This window comes from Astyanax mexicanus, chromosome 19 (genome assembly GCF_023375975.1).
Source record: "Astyanax mexicanus isolate ESR-SI-001 chromosome 19, AstMex3_surface, whole genome shotgun sequence".
In the NCBI taxonomy this organism is placed as follows: Eukaryota; Metazoa; Chordata; class Actinopteri; order Characiformes; family Acestrorhamphidae; genus Astyanax; species Astyanax mexicanus.
The window spans coordinates 40,612,501-40,630,000 of NC_064426.1; the positions used below are offsets into that span (position 1 = coordinate 40,612,501).

Below are 17,500 nucleotides of genomic sequence, written 5' to 3' on the forward strand. Positions count from 1 at the left end.
TATATATTTTGTGGGACAAAGTAAACCCAATAGTAATCAAACCCTTAATTTAAAGCCTTACCCTGCGTTCACACTGGAACGCGACGAGTCGCTTGTGTCGCCCAGCGTTTGTCGCTTGTGGGCGTGTCAAGCTCAACGCCCGTGTTTATCATGGTCCAGCCTCCGACAAGAAAAAAGGCACAAAAAAGGAATCACTTGGCCACTTTATTCTCCAGCTATAACTCCCAAACTTGCTGGACTCTTGTGCGTTTCTGTGATTTAACTGCGCTGGAAACGCAGCCGTTCCCACAGACTGATGTGGGTCCACCCCGTTCAACAGAAAGAACCGGGAAAGAAACTAGAAATTCAGAGAGCAGGAGCTTGAGGACGTCGAACCGCCTTGTTTGTGATTGGTCCAAAGAAAAGCTAGGAGCCAATCGGGTTAGAATGTCGCTTCACCGCGTCATAACTCATTTGCATAAAGTTGAGAAAAATTCATCTCCGTGTCGCTTGTCGCTCTGTCGCTTTGTCGCTTGTCGCCTCTCGCGTGTCGCGGCGACAAATCGCGACCTGCCATAGGAAATGAATGGTCGCCTGTCGCTTTGTCGCTTTCCAGTGTGAACGCAGGGTTAGTGTTTTATATTATATGTACTTCTAACAGTACAGTAACTCAAAAACCTATATAAAAGCCCAGTCATGCAAAAAAAATAAAAGTAGAAGTTAAAATTAATACTACAAAGGACTCCAGACTAACTTTTTTTCCCAACTGTAGTAAAACTTGTCAGCCGCCCCAAACTGAAACCCAATTCCCAATTTTTCTTCATTACTGTTGTATTTATTTGTGCATTTCATTACAGACATAATGTCATCTGACTAGTGCTGGGCGATATGGGAAAAATCATACATCACAATATGGATTTTTTTTATATCACGATAACGATATATATCATGATATACCACATTTGAGTATTTTTCAGTTATTCTTAGAAAAATATGACAAAATAATATCATTGATTACTTTTTTCCAACTTTATTTCAAAGTGACATTAAACCAAACTTTCACAAATGAGAATGACTACCTTTTAGTGCAGCAGAATATATATATATCAAATGAAAACAGATGAGGTAGATGCAGTAGCTAATTGTTTCAAAATTATACAGGTATTTTAATTGAGTTGTTAAAATAAACTCAATTAACATTTTTTTAAGTGTCCGTAAAATAACGTAAAGCAGCGTCATGTGGCAAAAGCACATTATGAAGCTTTTTTGCGAAGATTACTTTATTATCACTTATATAAACCAAGTTTATGCAAAGTGACCACGCCAATACATTTCATCGTAGCCTACTTTATATATTTGCATGAATAATTGATGAAATGACTGTAGAAACGATAGAGACGATAGAAGACACTTTTCTATATTTATACGATATTTATCATCCTATCGCACAGCACTACATCTGACTTAATTAAACAGCCATTTATAATACATATATTTGCTCCTCTCTCTGTGTTTTAAATGGCTATTGTGACTCACTCTCACCATGGTGGGACAAAAGGAGAGTAAAGTACAGCAAGACAGTGACCAGTGATGGTGATCAACCAGTTTATTTTATATTACTGTGGTTTACCAATTGTTTTTATCTTTTCTTCTGGTTTTCTGATAATTAAGTCTGATTTCTTCATATATTGTATATATATATATATATATATATATATATATATATATATATATATATATATATATATATATATATATATATTGCTGGACAAAGTAAACCTATACTAATAAAAGCCTCAATTTAAAGCCTTAGTGTTTCATATTATATGTACTCCTAACAGTACAGTAGCTCACAAACCTATATTAAGACCCAGTCATGCAAAATACCATGATGTACCATAAAAAAACGCCAGAATCTTGAAAAATACCGCAATATGTACATTCAGTACTAAAAGGCATGAAAGTAGACTGTTGTTGCGGTGTAAGATAGCAATGAGCATTGTGACGCACCTTGTGTGACGCAGAGTGTGAGATAGAGCCCATGATATGTCGTGATTTTATCCGTATATCTGTGTGTGTGTGTGTTTATCTCAGGACGCGTACGCCCGGGGCGAGGTGTTCATCGGCAGTAAGGAGAACGGGTACACGGTGGTACCCGGCCTGCCCCCCTCCACCCAGGGCTACCACTGGCAGTTCGGGATCATCATCGTGACGCCGGACAGGAAGTTCCTGTTTGCGTGTGAGACGGAGGAGGAGCAGAAGGAGTGGATCGCCATGTTTCAGAGCGCCGTCAACAGACCCATGTTACCTCAGGAATACGCAGGTGATTCACCTTTACCTGCCCAAAACTCACGCAGAAAAAAGTGATGTTCTACTTAAATCAGTTAAGCATCTATCTATCTATCTATCTATCTATCTATCTATCTATCTATCTATCTATCTATCTATCTATCTATCTATCTATCTATCTATCTATCTATCTATCTATCTATCTATCTGTCTAACTAATCTAAGTAAACAAAACTTTAATAAAAAAATATATTTTCTTTTAAAGTCAAACGAGTGCTGGATGTTAATCTACACAGATTTCTCTCGTTAAAACATCTTTTATATATGCTTCTATTTATTTACAGTAAGCTTAGATTCACAAACTTCTCCAGCACTAAGGCTGGAACATTAGCATCCAACCGGGTAGGCAGGGCAGTCTCCCCTCTGAACGATGAAAGATGTAGCGCGGTTAGAGGACAATGCTAATGCTGCTCCAGCAGTGCTAGCCGGAGTTAGCAGCAGACTACAAGCCGTTAATACTCACCTCTGAATGGCGAAAGAGCGGTTAGCGGCTAATGCTAATACTGCTCCAGTCTCGGTGTTGGAGAACTAAACTGAAACTCCTGTATAACTCTGTACTTCAGCAGAGTGGCTTTACTGCTCCTTAATACCTGACTGGTAGAATTTATACATAAGGAGCACATGATTTAAAGAGGCACTGACGATTTTTGGAAAAATTAAAGGATTTTAAGTGCACCTTACAGTCCGAAACTAAAACAAAATTGCAATGTTTTGTTTCAATGTTTTGTATTTTGTCTATTTTTAATGGTCTTTCAAAAGTAACAAAGTAGGGAAACATTAAAGAAGTTTGAACATGTATTTTTTTATGAAATAATAATTTTTGTGAATAATTTTAACTGACCCATTACCTGTTAGAGATAAGGAACACCATTGCACTAAATATTGATAAAATAATTAGCAATGAAGTTAGTAATTCAATATTTACACTGCTAATTAGGATTAGGACCCAAAAAAAATAGCATTGCTCTTTCTGACAAATGAACATAATAGGAGGGTTAAATAGCAAAAACAATGGAACAAAAAATGTCTGTGCTCTAAAAAGATAGATAGATAGATAGATGTAGGCATCTAGTAGCAACAATACGATACAATAAGAAACATATTCAAACATAAATGAAAACACAGAAGGATAGAAAATATATAAGGTTATAAAAAACTTACTATACAAGGTAAAGACATATCTGTAAACGGAGCAGTTGCACCCGATAATAAGGCGCATTACACAAAGGTGTCGCCATGTTTTCCTTCTAATTTAGCAGGTAATCTAATTAAACAAAACTGTAATTCTAAAAAAAACACTCTCTTTTAGAGTCAAACAGTTTATTTGGGTGAGTAAAGCACTTCTGTTTGTTTAGAGTAAGCTTAGATTTCCAGATTTCCACTAAGGCTGGGTGCAGCAGCATTAGCATTAGATGCTAACCGCTAGCACTAGCAGTGGTTAGCAGTAGTAAAATCTTGGTCAACAGCACTACACTGAGAAACCCTGGGTGTTCTGTTAATCCAGATAGATAGATGGATAGATGGATGGATGGATGGATGGATGGATGGATGGATATAAGTGATGTGACATAGAAATATAATATAAATATGCATCTGTAACAAATATAGTTCTAAAAAGAGAATGTGAATGTGTGAATACCCAATCATGAGTAAAGTGTACTTGAATGTAAGTGAGGTTGGTGATAGTGATAAATAATGAATAAAAAAAAGTGTAAATAATTAAGTGGGTGAATAAGTATCACTTTTAAATGTATATCTAATTTTTTCCCCTGTTTTTAATTTTTTTGAATTATCAGTCGAGGCTCACTTCAAGCATAAGCCGTGATCCCGGCTGGGGGAAGGACAGAGCTCTGTACCGGTGGAGAACACAGAGCATCTACGGCAGCCCTCAGGGGACACACAACACCCGAGCCTGGCACAGCGGGCACAGCGAGAGACCCCGCAGGCCCAGAACACCCGCCCGTGCCGCCTGTGCGAGCGTGCCAGCTCTGTGCTTTAAAATACTGTTCACAACACATCAACACGTCCACCCAGCCGTCTCTCTCTCTCTGCGTCATCCAGTGCATCCTCACCTAAACCTCCCCCCCCCCCCCCCCCCCCACCCCATCTCTAAACTCGCCCGGGCGGAGGGGGCGCGCGAGAGGAGGACTTTTAATAAAGGGAGATAGATAGATAGAGTTGGCGCAGGTCAGTGGAATGTATCGCTGCTGTTTGGCACTTTGACCCGAGAATGTACGACTCCTTAAAGCAGCCCTATAACCTGAGAGAAAGAGAGAGAGAGAGAGAGACAAATAGAGAGAGAGAGACAAAGAGAGAGAGAGAGAGAGAGAGAGAGAGACGGGCGTAACTACCAGGTACCTGTGTCGAACGTAACTCCTGTTATTTATTCATTTATTTATTCGTCTGATTGTTTACTGTGACGAGCTGGGAGAGTCAGGTGTACGTGTGTGTGTAAGAGTGATGGAAGTGAGGACATGTTACGTTACTTTTACATTTACGTTTATATTTATGTTTATGTTTATCCGTGGCCATGTAATCAATCAGCTATAAATACACTTCAGAAGATCGCAGAGCTTTAAGTATATTCCATGCATAAATAAATACATAAAAAAAATAGTAATAATAATAAAGAAAAAAGAAAAACTTTTTTTGGTGTTTTTTTTCTCCACTAGAGGGCGCTGCTGCACTGCTGTGTTAAAACTCTGTTATTTATTTTTTTTAACCATAACATTTAATATAAAGAGATTTACTGGCTGAGGCTTTACTGGCCGAGTTACTCAGTATTAGAAAGGTGGTTCTAATGTTATGGCTAATCGGCAGGTAATATATAGGTAAGTAAGTGAGGAAACATATAATCAAGAGGAAGATGGATTATCACAAGCTGATCATCAAACCAAGCTGATCTGCTTGACTTTTTGCACCAGGAGTAAAGCAGCATAAAGTTATCCAAAAGCAGTGTGTAAGACTGGTGGAGGAGGAGAACATGATGAAAAGATGCATGAAAAAAACTGTGATTAAAAAACAACCAGGGTTATTCCACCAAATATTGATTTCTGAACTCTTAAAAATTTATGAATATGAACTCGTTTTCTTTTCATTATTTGAGGTCTGAAAGCTCTGCATCTTTTTTTTTTGTTATTTCAGTAATTTCTCATTTTCTGTAAATAAATGCTCTAAATGACTAAAATATTTTTATTTGTAATTTGGGAGAAATGTTGTCTGTAGTTTATAGAATAAAACAACAATGTTCATTTTACTCAAACATAAACCTATAAATAGCACAATCAGAGAAAATGATTAACTCTACATAACCATGCACTTTAAAACAACTCTACTCCAACTCAACCAGAAAAATATGATCTTGAGTAATTTTGTATGAAGCTACATGAACTGGATTAGAAATAATCTATGGCCCAATTTTAGTGACCCTCGAACCGCTCACCATACAGCTTTATTTAGGGCGTGTAAGTGTGTTTTTGCTATAATAATGATGGGAAAAGTACGCCTTGCTCGGCTCCAAAATGAGCAAAAGGCATGTAGTAATTATCTGGATTACATAATATTAAATAAATCAATCAGTATGTCACTCAGGGCCAGGTGCGCTCTGACTTTAGCGGGTTAAATTGTCCTCATATGAGGACGCAGGGACTATATAGGGTTCTATAAGTATCAGCCCAGATCAGAAAGCCGATACTGCAGTAGAATGGCCTTAGTAAACCCGGACAGCTGAAGAATGGAGAAACATTGCCTGATCTGATGTGATTTTTTCTGAGATGGTCACAGATGGTAAGGTCAGAATTTGGCACCAGCAGCACGAAACCATGGACCCAACCTGTCGAGAGTCCAGACTGGTGGAGGTGGTGAATATTATGGGGTGGGGAATGTTTTCTTGGCACAGTCTGGGTCCTTTAATACCAACCAATCATCGCCTGAAAGCGACGGGGTGCTGAGTAGTGTTGCTGTGTCAAAGAACAAGTAATTGCAGTCTGGTTTCATGAACATGACGATGAGTTCAGTCATCTTCATCATCTCAACATGAAGCAGAATCATGAATTCCAATGTTCCAAACATTTGTCCCTCCAAAAATGATACCACAGAAAAAGCAGGAATTGTTTTTAAATAAACTTTTATTTTGAAAGCGCGCAGAAATCTGCACCCCCGCCATGAAAAGCACCTCCTCTCGGGAGCACGTGTCTAATTAAAAGTTATCTAAAGCAATTATTTCCAAAGACGATATGTACGCGCTGCAGAGAGGGGGTGCTTTTCACGGCGGGGGTGCAGATTTAGGCACTACTATGGTGCAGAATTCAGCACCCCCGCCAGGAAAAGCACCCCCTCTTGGGAGAGCCTGCAGGTGACGTTTTTTTTTTTTTCTTCCTCATTTCTTACATGTCAGCATAGCTTAGAACAGTATTTTATTATCTTGGGTATTTAAATTAACTGCTGCCAAAAATCTCTATAAAACGTAAAGTTAAGTTATTTTAATAAAAAGACGCTTTTTAAAAAAAGAGTGGAGAAAATGATATAATAATATGATATAATACGATATAATAATAATAATAATAATAACCAAACCTGTTGTTATGTTATTTTAAATATTAGGTGATAACGGATCAGTTTTTGTCATATATATTCTAATAACAGTAAATGTAATGTGGAGTAACATGTTTAGGTAGTAAAGGGACCTTTAGTTGGATTTAACTAATAAAACTAAATAAAATGTATTTGTTTTTTTGTGATTAACTGTAATTCTCTAAATGTTGTTCTAAGTCACTATAGGGTGGGCTTTGATTCATTTGAGCAACTAATATTCATATTATTGGTATAATAATGTTGAAAATTATTAATAATAATATTGCATAATAACAAATATTCCTTTCCTCCAGGACAGAATTCAAATTAACCATGAAATATTTTTTTTTATTATCATCAAATTAAGTTAAAATATTGCAGCCATTGCAAACTGCATTATTAATTAATTACTTTTACTTAGTAATCATTCAACAGTAATCAGGTATAAATGCACCATGGGTACTTTAAATTACTGTTATGTATAGCTGGACAGAGCATCGTCTCTCAAAAGTGAAGCCACCACAGGTCGGGCGCCCCCTGCTGTTCGGTTTCAGAAAGCTGTGTAACTCCACCCATCCCCATAGGTTTCAATGGCAAAACAGAACAACTTTCAATCACGTTTTTTTCCAATATACTGTAATTCTACCTCCTTTATTAAAATGCAGCAGCTAGTGTAACCTCTGCTTATATTGTCAAATTTTTTATATCCCCACAGAATTTGTTTTTTTAAAAACGTTATTCAGCTCTATTCAAAAAAGGTGTGGTTATTGTAAAAGAGCTGGTTATGGGCGGGACCAATAACAGACCGTCAGCTCCGCTCCACTCGGCTCTGCAGCCTGTGACCTCGAGGCAGCCCTCAGGGGCGGGGTTATTTAAATGAGTAGGCTGTCTCTCCACAGTCTTTCTCCCTCCTCTGGTCTCTACTGCGCAGACTCGGGTATCAGGATCGCCAACATGGAGGAAGATTTTGGCTTCATTTTCATTAAATGAATGGGAACGGCGACACGGCGTCCACCTTTTTTTACAGTCTCTGGGTTGACTGGACAAATATGGCTCCAGACCTGAAGCTCAACTGAGCACCTGTGGGGCATCCTCAAGTGGAAGGAGGCGGAGCACAAGGATTTTATTGTTATTTATTATAATTATTTTTAATGTCTGTATTGAGTTATTTTTAAAGGGCGGTGAATCTATACTGCTATACAAGCTGTACACTGATTATTCTGCATTTACAAGTTACAGTGGCTTGCAAAAGTATTCATACCCCTTGAACTTTTTTTTTACATTTTGTCTCCTTACAACCACGAACTTAAATGTATTTTATTATTATTATTATTATTATTATGAAGTGGAATGAATATTATACATAGATTTAAAAAACTGAATAAAAAAAAAAAAAATAAAAGTATTCAGCCCCCCCCGGTATCAATACTTCGTAGAGCCACCTTTTACTGCAATTACACCTGTAAGTCCTTTGGTTGTAAGGTGACAAAATGTGAATATGTTCAAGGTATGAATACTTTTGCAAGCCGCTGTGTATCCATTGTTTATTTCAGAATGTGAATAAATATAAACTGGCCATGAGCAGTGCATGCTGTGATGCACTGAGTGGATGATCTTAACAAAAATAGATATATGTAATATATGTAATAACATAAAAGACACTCACCATTATAGACTGATTAGGATTTTGACATTAATCTTTTAATTAATATTTTGCATTAAGGAAAAAACAAGTTTCTTCTTCATTAGCATGTATAACATATTATAACATATCAGTTTACATAATGAAGCAAAAACAAAAAAACAAAAATAATAATAATAAAACACAATAAATGCTTCAAAAACAGACGTATATGTATAGAGGTGGTATAGGCACTGTACATTCCAAAGAATCAGACATTAAATAAATGAAGATAAACATATTAGATATCAGATATTTCCCTTATTATAATTATTATCAATGTTTTAATATACAGTTTCTCATTAAAGGCCTGTACAACACTTTACACCATGATTTACAAAATGCCAAAGTATACTAACACTCTTTGTTTGCGATTCTTCAGACATTATTTCAGATGATTTTATTTATTTATCGAAGGTTTCAGTACAGGTTGGGGTTCATCTAAACAAACACTACTTCTACTGGACTGTTTCTACATGGATTAGATTAGTATTACGGCACTAAGACAAGAAAAAATACCCCAATAAATTCCATAAACATTCATTGTTTCCGACGTAAAACAGCACAAACGACGATTACAAAATAAAGCTGCTTTCCAAAATTAGAATTCTCTCATCCGTAATATAGCTTTAACTCTTTAGCACTGATCAATAAAATGAGAATTATTTAAATGGCTTCCCGTTGTGTTAAAGCTATAATTGGAATTTAATCAGAGCTTTTATTTAAATTACATCTGCTCCGTACTTTATATACAGCCATTTAAATAACGTTTACAGTAAATAAAACAAAAAAAAAATCAACACTATAACTGATGATTAATGTTAATATTAGCTAAAATAAAAAAACAGAACATTCCTTCAGTTTTAACGTTTAGCGCTAAAAAAAAAGAAACAACGCTCCAGAACGGGAGCTTTGGAGAAAATACTAGGGGTGTAACAATGCATTCTGATCACGATTCGATGATTCGATGATTCATGATTCAATTTACAATTTGATTCATGAATCAATTTTCTCAAGATATTTGAGAAAAAAAAAATAATGACAAAAAAATTAGTTTTTTTGTATTTATTAAGTCTATAAACAACTCATAATTCACTTTGTATAAATATTTGTAGTACTATTTATTATTTATAAGTGTTTTATAACTGTTTTTATCTTAAACTACTGTGCTTTTTTAATTTCTCACTTTTTATTCACTTGTTTTTAAGTGATAATTAACGATTCATTAATCAGTTTTCTCGCAATATTTGAGAGAGAGAGAGAGAGAGAGAGTATAGAAGGTCATGCTGCTTTAGCATCAGCAGCCAGAGTCTGAGAGAGAGAGAGAGAGAGAGAGAGAGTATAGAAGGTTATGCTGCTTTAGCATCAGCAGCCAGAGTCTGAGAGAGAGAGAGAGAGAGAGAGAGAGAGTATAGAAGGTTATGCTGCTTCAGCATCAGCAGCCAGAGTCTGAGAGAGAGAGAGAGAGAGAGAGAGAGAGAGTATAGAAGGTTATGCTGCTTCAGCATCAGCAGCCAGAGTCTGAGAGAGAGAGAGAGAGAGAGAGAGAGAGTATAGAAGGTTATGCTGCTTCAGCATCAGCAGCCAGAGTCTGAGAGAGAGAGAGAGAGAGTACAGTAGGTCATGCTGCTTCAGCATCAGCAGCCAGCACTTTGTATAAATATTTGTAGTAATATTTATTATTTTATAAGTGATTTATAACTGTTTTTATCTTAAACTACTGTGCTTTTTAATTTCTCACTTTTAATCACTTGTTTTTAAGTGATGATTCACGATTCATGAATCAATTTTCACACGATATTTGAAAAAAACAAAAAAACAATTAATGACAAAAAATGAGGATACATTTTTTCTTTTTGTATTTATTAAGTGTAAAAACAACACAAAACGCACATTGTATAAATATTTGTAGAACTATTTATTAGTTTTAGTTTTATAACTGTTTTATCTTAAACTAATGTGCTTTTTAATTTCTCACTTTTTAATTACTTATTTTTAAGTGATCTAAGCTAAAGCTATAGTGGTGGATGGTAACAAAGGAAATTAAATTAATTACTCAATTAAATAGATTATTTTGTGTCTTTATGTCTTTACTGAAATATTTCTACTTGAATCAGATCCATGACTAACTCTAATAAAAAGCAAAAATTGATGGACAGCTGACTCTGGCTGCTGATTGGCTTAGTAAAACATGAAACATGCTCCGCCCTTAGCTTACGCCCACTGGCTCTCCAGCCTGCACTAGCAGAATTCCCACATCGTGTCATGACGCTTTGTTACACCCCTAGAAAATGCCTTATTTTTATTGTATGTTTTGAAATAAATGCTGGTGTTTAAACATGTATGTGAGGGTTTGTGTAAAACTGCATTTACAGTCATGTTTCTCATGTTGGTCACGCTCTAAAACTCGCCGACGCTCTGATTTGTCACGTGGCGTCGGCTTTAAACAGACAGAAAACGGATGGCTCACGAGGCTCTCCATGCTTCATGGTGGACGGGTACTTCTGCCCACTTCTCATGGCACTGTAGAGGTGATGGAGTGTGTGTGTGTGTGTGTGTGTGTGTGTGTGTGTTTGTGTGTGTAAAAAAAGCACTAGACAGGTTTGAGCTGAAGAGGACACATACTCTTATTCTTTATCTGCTGGGTCTAAACAAAATAATAAAAAGGAAATTTTTACTAATGTTCTTCTGTGTTTTACCCAATTTGAAAACCCAATTACCAAATTCCCATTGCTTCAGCATCAGCAGCCAGAGTCTGAGAGAAAGAGACAGAGAGAGAGAGAGAGTACACAGTAGGTTATGCAGCTTCAGCATCAGCAACCAGAGTCTGAGAGAGAGAGAGAGTACAAAAGGTCATGCTGCTTCTGCATCAGCAGCCGGAGTCTGAGAGAGAGAGAGAGAGAGAGTACAAAAGGTCATGCTGCTTCAGCATCAGCAGCCGGAGTCTGAGAGAGAGAGAGAGAGAGAGAGAGAGAGAGTACAAAAGGTCATGCTGCTTCAGCATCAGCAGCCGGAGTCTGAGAGAGAGAGAGAGAGAGAGAGAGAGAGAGAGAGAGTACGGAAGGTCACGCTGCTTCAACAAAAGAAATAATGTATTTTATGTATTTTTATATCTTTATCTTATTTTGTTTCACTGGTTTATTAAACATCCTAGCCCCCCCCCCCCCCCCGGCTCCAAGCTCTTCATGTACAACTAATAATTATTAATATTCACATTATTGGTATAGGGCGGCACAGTGGCGCAGTGGGTAGCACTTCCGCCTGGGTTCGATTCCCGGCTGGGGCGTCCCGGGTCTTTCTGTGTGGAGTTTGCACGTTCTCCCCGTGTCTGCGTGGGTTTCCTCCGGGTTCTCCGGTTTCCTCCCACAGTCCAAAGACTAATTGGAACTTGATTGAAATTGCCCCTTAGGTGTGAGTGTGTGAGTGAATGTGTCTGTGTGTCTGTCTGTGTCTGTCTGCCCTGCGATGGATTGGCGGCCTGTCCAGGGTGTATCCTGCCTTCCGCCCGATGCCTGCTGGGATAGGCTCCAGCACCCCCCCACGACCCTTCACGGATTAAGCGGTTGACAATGAGATGAGAGATTATTGGTATAATATTATTGGAAATCATTAATAATAATATTAAATAATAACAAATACCCCTTTCCTTCAGGACAGAATGCAAATAAACCAGGAAATTGTTCATTTTTACCATTAAATTAAGCTACAATGTTGCAGCCGTTGCTGAACTGCATTATTAAATGAATATTACAGAGTAAATCAGTAAACAGTAATCAGGGATAAATACGCCGCAGGCTTTTTAAATGACTGTTATTTGCTTTCTTTCCTCATGAGGTGAAGAGAATTCAGCTGGAACAGGGTTGAAATCCACCTGCTGCACATTCTAACAGAGTTCTCTCGTATTTATGCTGAATACAGAGCAGCTAATGGCAGTGTTTTATTGTGTTTTATTGTGTTTGGGGGGTCTTTGAGGGCTTTGTTTGCAGACTGATTGGGTGATTGGATGATTGAGTGATTAGGTTTTCACAGCCAGAAGAGAAGATGGATTATAGAGAGCAGAAAGAACAGAGGCTCTGTTCACACAGCAGGTAAAAGAGACTAAAATCTGATTTTTGCATCAAATCTAATGTCTATTTTAGGCTGTTCACGCTATTTTCTTTTTAATGTGATCTGTATCTAGCGCTGTATCTAAGCAGCGCTTCATGTGAAGTTTCGGTTTCATCTTCTTCAGCATCAGGGTTGCCAGTTCCAACAAAAATTTCCAGCCCAAAGTCAGGCTAAAACCCGCCCTTCAGAATATTACACTAGCCCTAAATCCTCGCCTTGTCTCGAGTTCATTTCACAAAAAATAAGATTTTCGATTTTAAGCAAAACTAGGTTTACCTGTAAAAAATAATAATAATAATAATAACCCTGGATCCTCACCGGAGAGCGATGACGCTGCAGTTTTTAGAAACGGTAGTTGTTATTTCTAGCTAAATATATGCTCTTTCTCACTGTGCTGGAACTTTATTTCAGTATGAGCTCAGTCCTTGGTGGAATGTTTAGAAAATATGCGTGGGTTAGTCTGTGTGAGGCGCCGGTAACCAAGATAAGATGGATAAACACTTCAGAAATGAGTAGCGTTTTCAGATACGTATTTTAGAGTAGAAAGATAAAATGTCTGTATGTAAAGATGTAAAGTTGCATTAAAACTCTAATTTGAATTAACCGGATCAATCGTAAAAATCGCCAAGCACTAGTTCAGGCCAATGTTGGATAAAGATCACGTTAAAAAGAAAATAAAGTGAAGAGACGAAAAAAAAAAAACCCATCAGATTTGGTGATAAAATCAGATTTTAGCCTATTTTCCCTGCTGTGTGAACGTAGCGAAAATCAACCAGTGTTATGTATGACCCTTATTAGCCTGTCCAATGATGGTGTGTTCCCACACACACACACACACACTACGTTCTAATGTAAACATAGTCATGATAACCGTATGTCCACACACACACACACACCGTCGTTGTGAGGTTTAAGACCGGCAGCAGCCTGCAGTCTTCATCTCCTTGTTGACGTACTCGTGTAGTTTAAACTTGGGCTCGTCCGGCTCCTTCATGGCTCTGTGCTTCAGCTCTCTGTGAGACGAGTGGAGAAATAAACAGCACCAGTCAAAAGTTTGGACACACCTCTTCTCATTCACAATATTTTAAATTGTAAATTTAATATTAACCTCTTGAGGCCCTGTGTCCTCATATGGGGACAATTCTGCTTCATGAAACTTAATTTTTTTAAAACGTTGATCCTTTGGACTGCAAGACACTGCTTGCACCATTTAATCACATGACAACATTACACTTAACTGATTTAAAACATGATGGCAGGAATCCCAGTCACAAGTTTTTATAGCCAGTCCTAACAAACACATGGACCAGGTAAAAATTCTCAGCAAATTTTATGTTTAAAACAAGTTGATAGTGATAAAAGTCCTGCATCCGGACTGCAATTGAAAAAAGAGGAGGACCAGTGAGTTTTTAGACTTTTTTTTCAGTTACATGACATCAAGGCGTTCAGTAGCTCCTCCATTTCCACTCGCTGTTGTGTTTACGTGGATCTCCGTGGAAACTCGCACCCAAAGTGTAATTACGGTGCGCGGCAGTGGACAAATAGCTATTTTATCTCAGTGGACGCCTAAGAAAAACACATACATGGTCGTTCTGGACAGGAATAAAATCACAGAGGATAAAAACCCCCATAAAAGAGAAAATTACCCCAAAATGACCCCCTGAGAAACTAATCCCATCCGGATAGGGATTTAAGATGATTTTAAATTTTAAAATAAACTAATGTCTACTTTATGTCTAAAGTTTAGTTTATATATTTGCACACCAAGCTAAAGTTTGGGTTTTAGAAGGTTAAAGACTATATTAAAGCTCTACAGAAACACATGCTGATTTTTTCTTTAATAATAAACCAGAATATGTTTTATTCTTTAGATTTAGTAGCACCTTTATTTTTGAGGACAGATCTGCACACTCTTGGTATTTTAATCTCAGTAATACCCTTTTAATTCTGGTAGATCTACTCACTTGGCTATAGCAGTGAAGGCCAGATCCACATTCAGTCCCGATCGAGCACTGGTCTCCATGAAGGGTACCCCAAACTCCTAAACACACACAAACACACACACACATACACACATCGATATTAAAGATGAAATTATTGACAAAAGTATTTGCTCGCCCATCCAACTGTTCCTTCCTGAATCTCAGGGCTGGAGCAGTATTAGCATTACCCACTAACTGCACTCAACACTAGCTCTTTAGCCGTTCAGTATCAGCCGGTAAGTATTATCCGCCTGTAGCATGCTGCTAAACACGATTAGCACTGCTGGAGCAGCATTAGCATTTATTGTTAACTGTGCTAGCTAATGCTAATGCTGTTCCAGAAATCTTTACTCACCCAAATAAACTGATTTCAGGAGATTTAAGAAATCTGTGTAGATTAATGTTCTAGCGCTCGTTTAAGTTTAAAAATGTTTAAGAATTACAGTTTTGTTTACTTAACTTAGCTTTACTTAACTTAGTTACCCCCCACCACCACTCAGCGGCGAGACCTGCTGAATTAAAAGGGAAACATGGCGACACCCCTGTTCCTTACTAGTGTTGCATAATGCTCTTTATAATCCAAAAAACATGGTACAGTTTCTGTAAGCAGGATCTTACCTTAGCCAGCCTCTCGCCCTCCTCTCTCCTCACTGATCTGTCGTGTGAAGCGTCAGCCTGTAGAAATAAACATATTTTATTACACAGTTATATACTGATTATACTCTATATTACTCACACAATGCTTTCTAGAAAAGTGCATTTCCTGAAGGAAGAGCAGAATGGTTGCACTGCTAAAGTAATTCCCACTGGTTGCTATGGTATCACAGGTGGTTGCTACGGTGTTGCTAAGTGGTTTGTAAAGGGGTCCAGTTAGTTGCTACTGTGTTGACAAGCATTTGTTCGGTGCTGTTGAAAATAAATGGGAGAAAGCTATTGATTGAGGGATGAAAAATGACAAACAGGGAAGTGTGGTTTGCAGTGTTGTGAATAGTTGCTATGGTGTTGCCATGGTTTATTAAGGAAATATCTACTAAAATATCTAGGTGGTTGCTATGGATGGTTAAAAGACAACTATAATATTCCAGGTAACTGCTATGGTGTAGCTAAGTGGTTGCTATAGTTTATTAAAGGGTAACTATAGTATCTAGGTGGTTGGTGTGCTGTTGCTAGATGGATGCTATGTTGTTGCTATGGATTGTTAAGGGGTCACTATGATATTATATGTTGCTATGGTGTTGCTAGGCAGTTGCTATGGCGTTGCTAAGTGGCTGCTATGGTTTTGTTATTGTTTGTTAAGGGTTCATTATAATATCCCAGGTAGTTGCTATGGTGTTGCTAACTGGTTGGTTTAGGGGTCACTATGATATTACAGGTAGTTGCTTTGGAATAGCTAAGTGGTTTCTATGGTGTTGCTAAGCATTTGTTTGGTGCTGATGAAAATAAATAGATTAGATTAAATTAGATATAATTAATAATTTATAACTATAATCTTAGATAATTGCAACAGTGTTGCGAATAGTTGCTATAGTTTATTAAAGGGTGGTTGCTGTGCTGTTGCTAGGTGGATGCTATGTTGTTGCTATGGATTGTTAAGGGGTTACTATGATATTATAAGTTGCTATGGTGTTGCTAAGTGGTTGCTATTCATTTTTATGGCTTCATTATAATATAAAGGGTAGCTGTTATGGTATTGCTAAGTGGTTGCTATGGTGTTGCTAAGTGGTTTGATAAGGGGTCACTATGATATTCCAGGTTCATATGGTGTTGTTAGGCAGTTGCTATGGTGTTGCGATAATTGTTTAAAGGTTCATTATAATACCCTAGCTAGTTGCTATGGTGTTGCTAAGTGATTTGTTAAGAGGTCACTATGATATTCCAGTTTGCTATGGTGTTGCTTAGTAGTTGCTATGGTGCTGCTAAATGGTGCCTATGTTGTTGCTATTGTTTGTTCGGTCACTGTGATGTTCCAGGTTGCTATTGTGTTGCTAAGTGGTTGCTATGGTGTTGCTAAGTGATTTGTTAAGGGGTCACTATGATATTGCAGGCAGTTGCTCTGGCTGAAGGAATATTTCAGAGTTAAAGTTAAAGGAAGGATTTAGAGGAATGTAAAAAGTTGGAGAAAGGATTTATGGGTATTTTGGGAGCTAAAGAACAGATTCAGAGGGAGCTGGAGAGATAAAGAAAGGATTTACAGGAACGTAGGACGTTAAAGAAAGGAGTAGAAAGGGTTTATGAGGTTTAGGATGTCTAAACACTGATAGAGGATATCATACATACAGTATCATCATTACATCATTACATTATTACATCATCACATCATTACATCGGGAGATTCAAAAACTATGCCTTTATAATTAACTCATTACTTCCTTCCTGAAGTTCATTAAATCTTCAGAAACTTTTAAATTGCTTCATATTCTGCTTTTATTTTTTTCCCAGCAGGGGTTTAGTGCAATTCATTCTGACGGGAGAAAATTAAAATAAAATACTGCCATTTCTTCTCATTTAAACACTTTAATACACTTCGGCACTGAGGATACCGAGTGATGAAGTGTTTCAGGTGTTATTTTGTCTCATTATTCCTGCAAACATGTCTTAAGGTGTGTTACAGTTTAAGTTCTGCAAATATGTGGGGTCCTATTTCAGTGATCTATAGGCAAGTCATCAACCGTGCACCGTGCAGCTTGATTTAGGGCGTCTCAGTGTGTCTTTGCTTTCGTAACTACGGAAAAGTACACCTTGCTCGGCTCAAAATGAGCAAAAGACATGTACTAATTCTCTTAATTAATCATGAGTGTGTTTAATTTTGGGCGTAACGTGAAATAACCTA

At 37.5% G+C, this 17,500-nt stretch overlaps 2 protein-coding genes and 1 long non-coding RNA gene across 9 annotated transcripts in view; 2 read left to right on the forward strand and 1 right to left on the reverse strand.

Annotated features, from left to right (window-relative positions):
• LOC103035253 (arf-GAP with dual PH domain-containing protein 1) overlaps positions 1-4,976 on the forward strand; it is a 53,226-nt gene extending 48,250 nt beyond the window's left edge. For all 3 annotated transcript variants that reach the window (XR_007427094.1, XM_049467647.1, XM_049467648.1), the window contains exons 10-11: positions 2,074-2,302; positions 4,125-4,976. Coding sequence is in view for 2 of the 3 variants with exons in the window: in XM_049467647.1 (XP_049323604.1) it covers positions 2,074-2,302; positions 4,125-4,153 (258 nt within the window). In the remaining variant the exon portion in view is untranslated. The remainder of the gene's footprint in view (positions 1-2,073; positions 2,303-4,124) is intronic.
• Positions 4,977-9,919: 4,943 nt separating this feature from the next.
• The window catches only part of LOC103030484 (ras-related protein Rab-26), a 148,010-nt gene continuing 140,429 nt past the window's right edge, over positions 9,920-17,500 (reverse strand). The window contains exons 7-10 of one of the 5 annotated variants that reach the window (XM_049467655.1): positions 15,289-15,345; positions 14,653-14,729; positions 13,585-13,701; positions 9,920-10,030 (exon numbers count right to left, since the gene is read on the reverse strand). In XM_049467655.1, the coding sequence (XP_049323612.1) occupies positions 13,599-13,701; positions 14,653-14,729; positions 15,289-15,345 (237 nt within the window). In that variant the 3' untranslated portion in view covers positions 9,920-10,030; positions 13,585-13,598. The other 4 variants (XM_049467654.1, XM_049467656.1, XM_049467653.1 and 1 more) reach the window with 4 other exon arrangements.
• LOC125784349 (uncharacterized) lies at positions 11,355-11,636 on the forward strand. The gene is made up of 2 exons (XR_007427135.1): positions 11,355-11,433; positions 11,496-11,636. It is a non-coding gene; the product is annotated as an uncharacterized LOC125784349 (long non-coding RNA).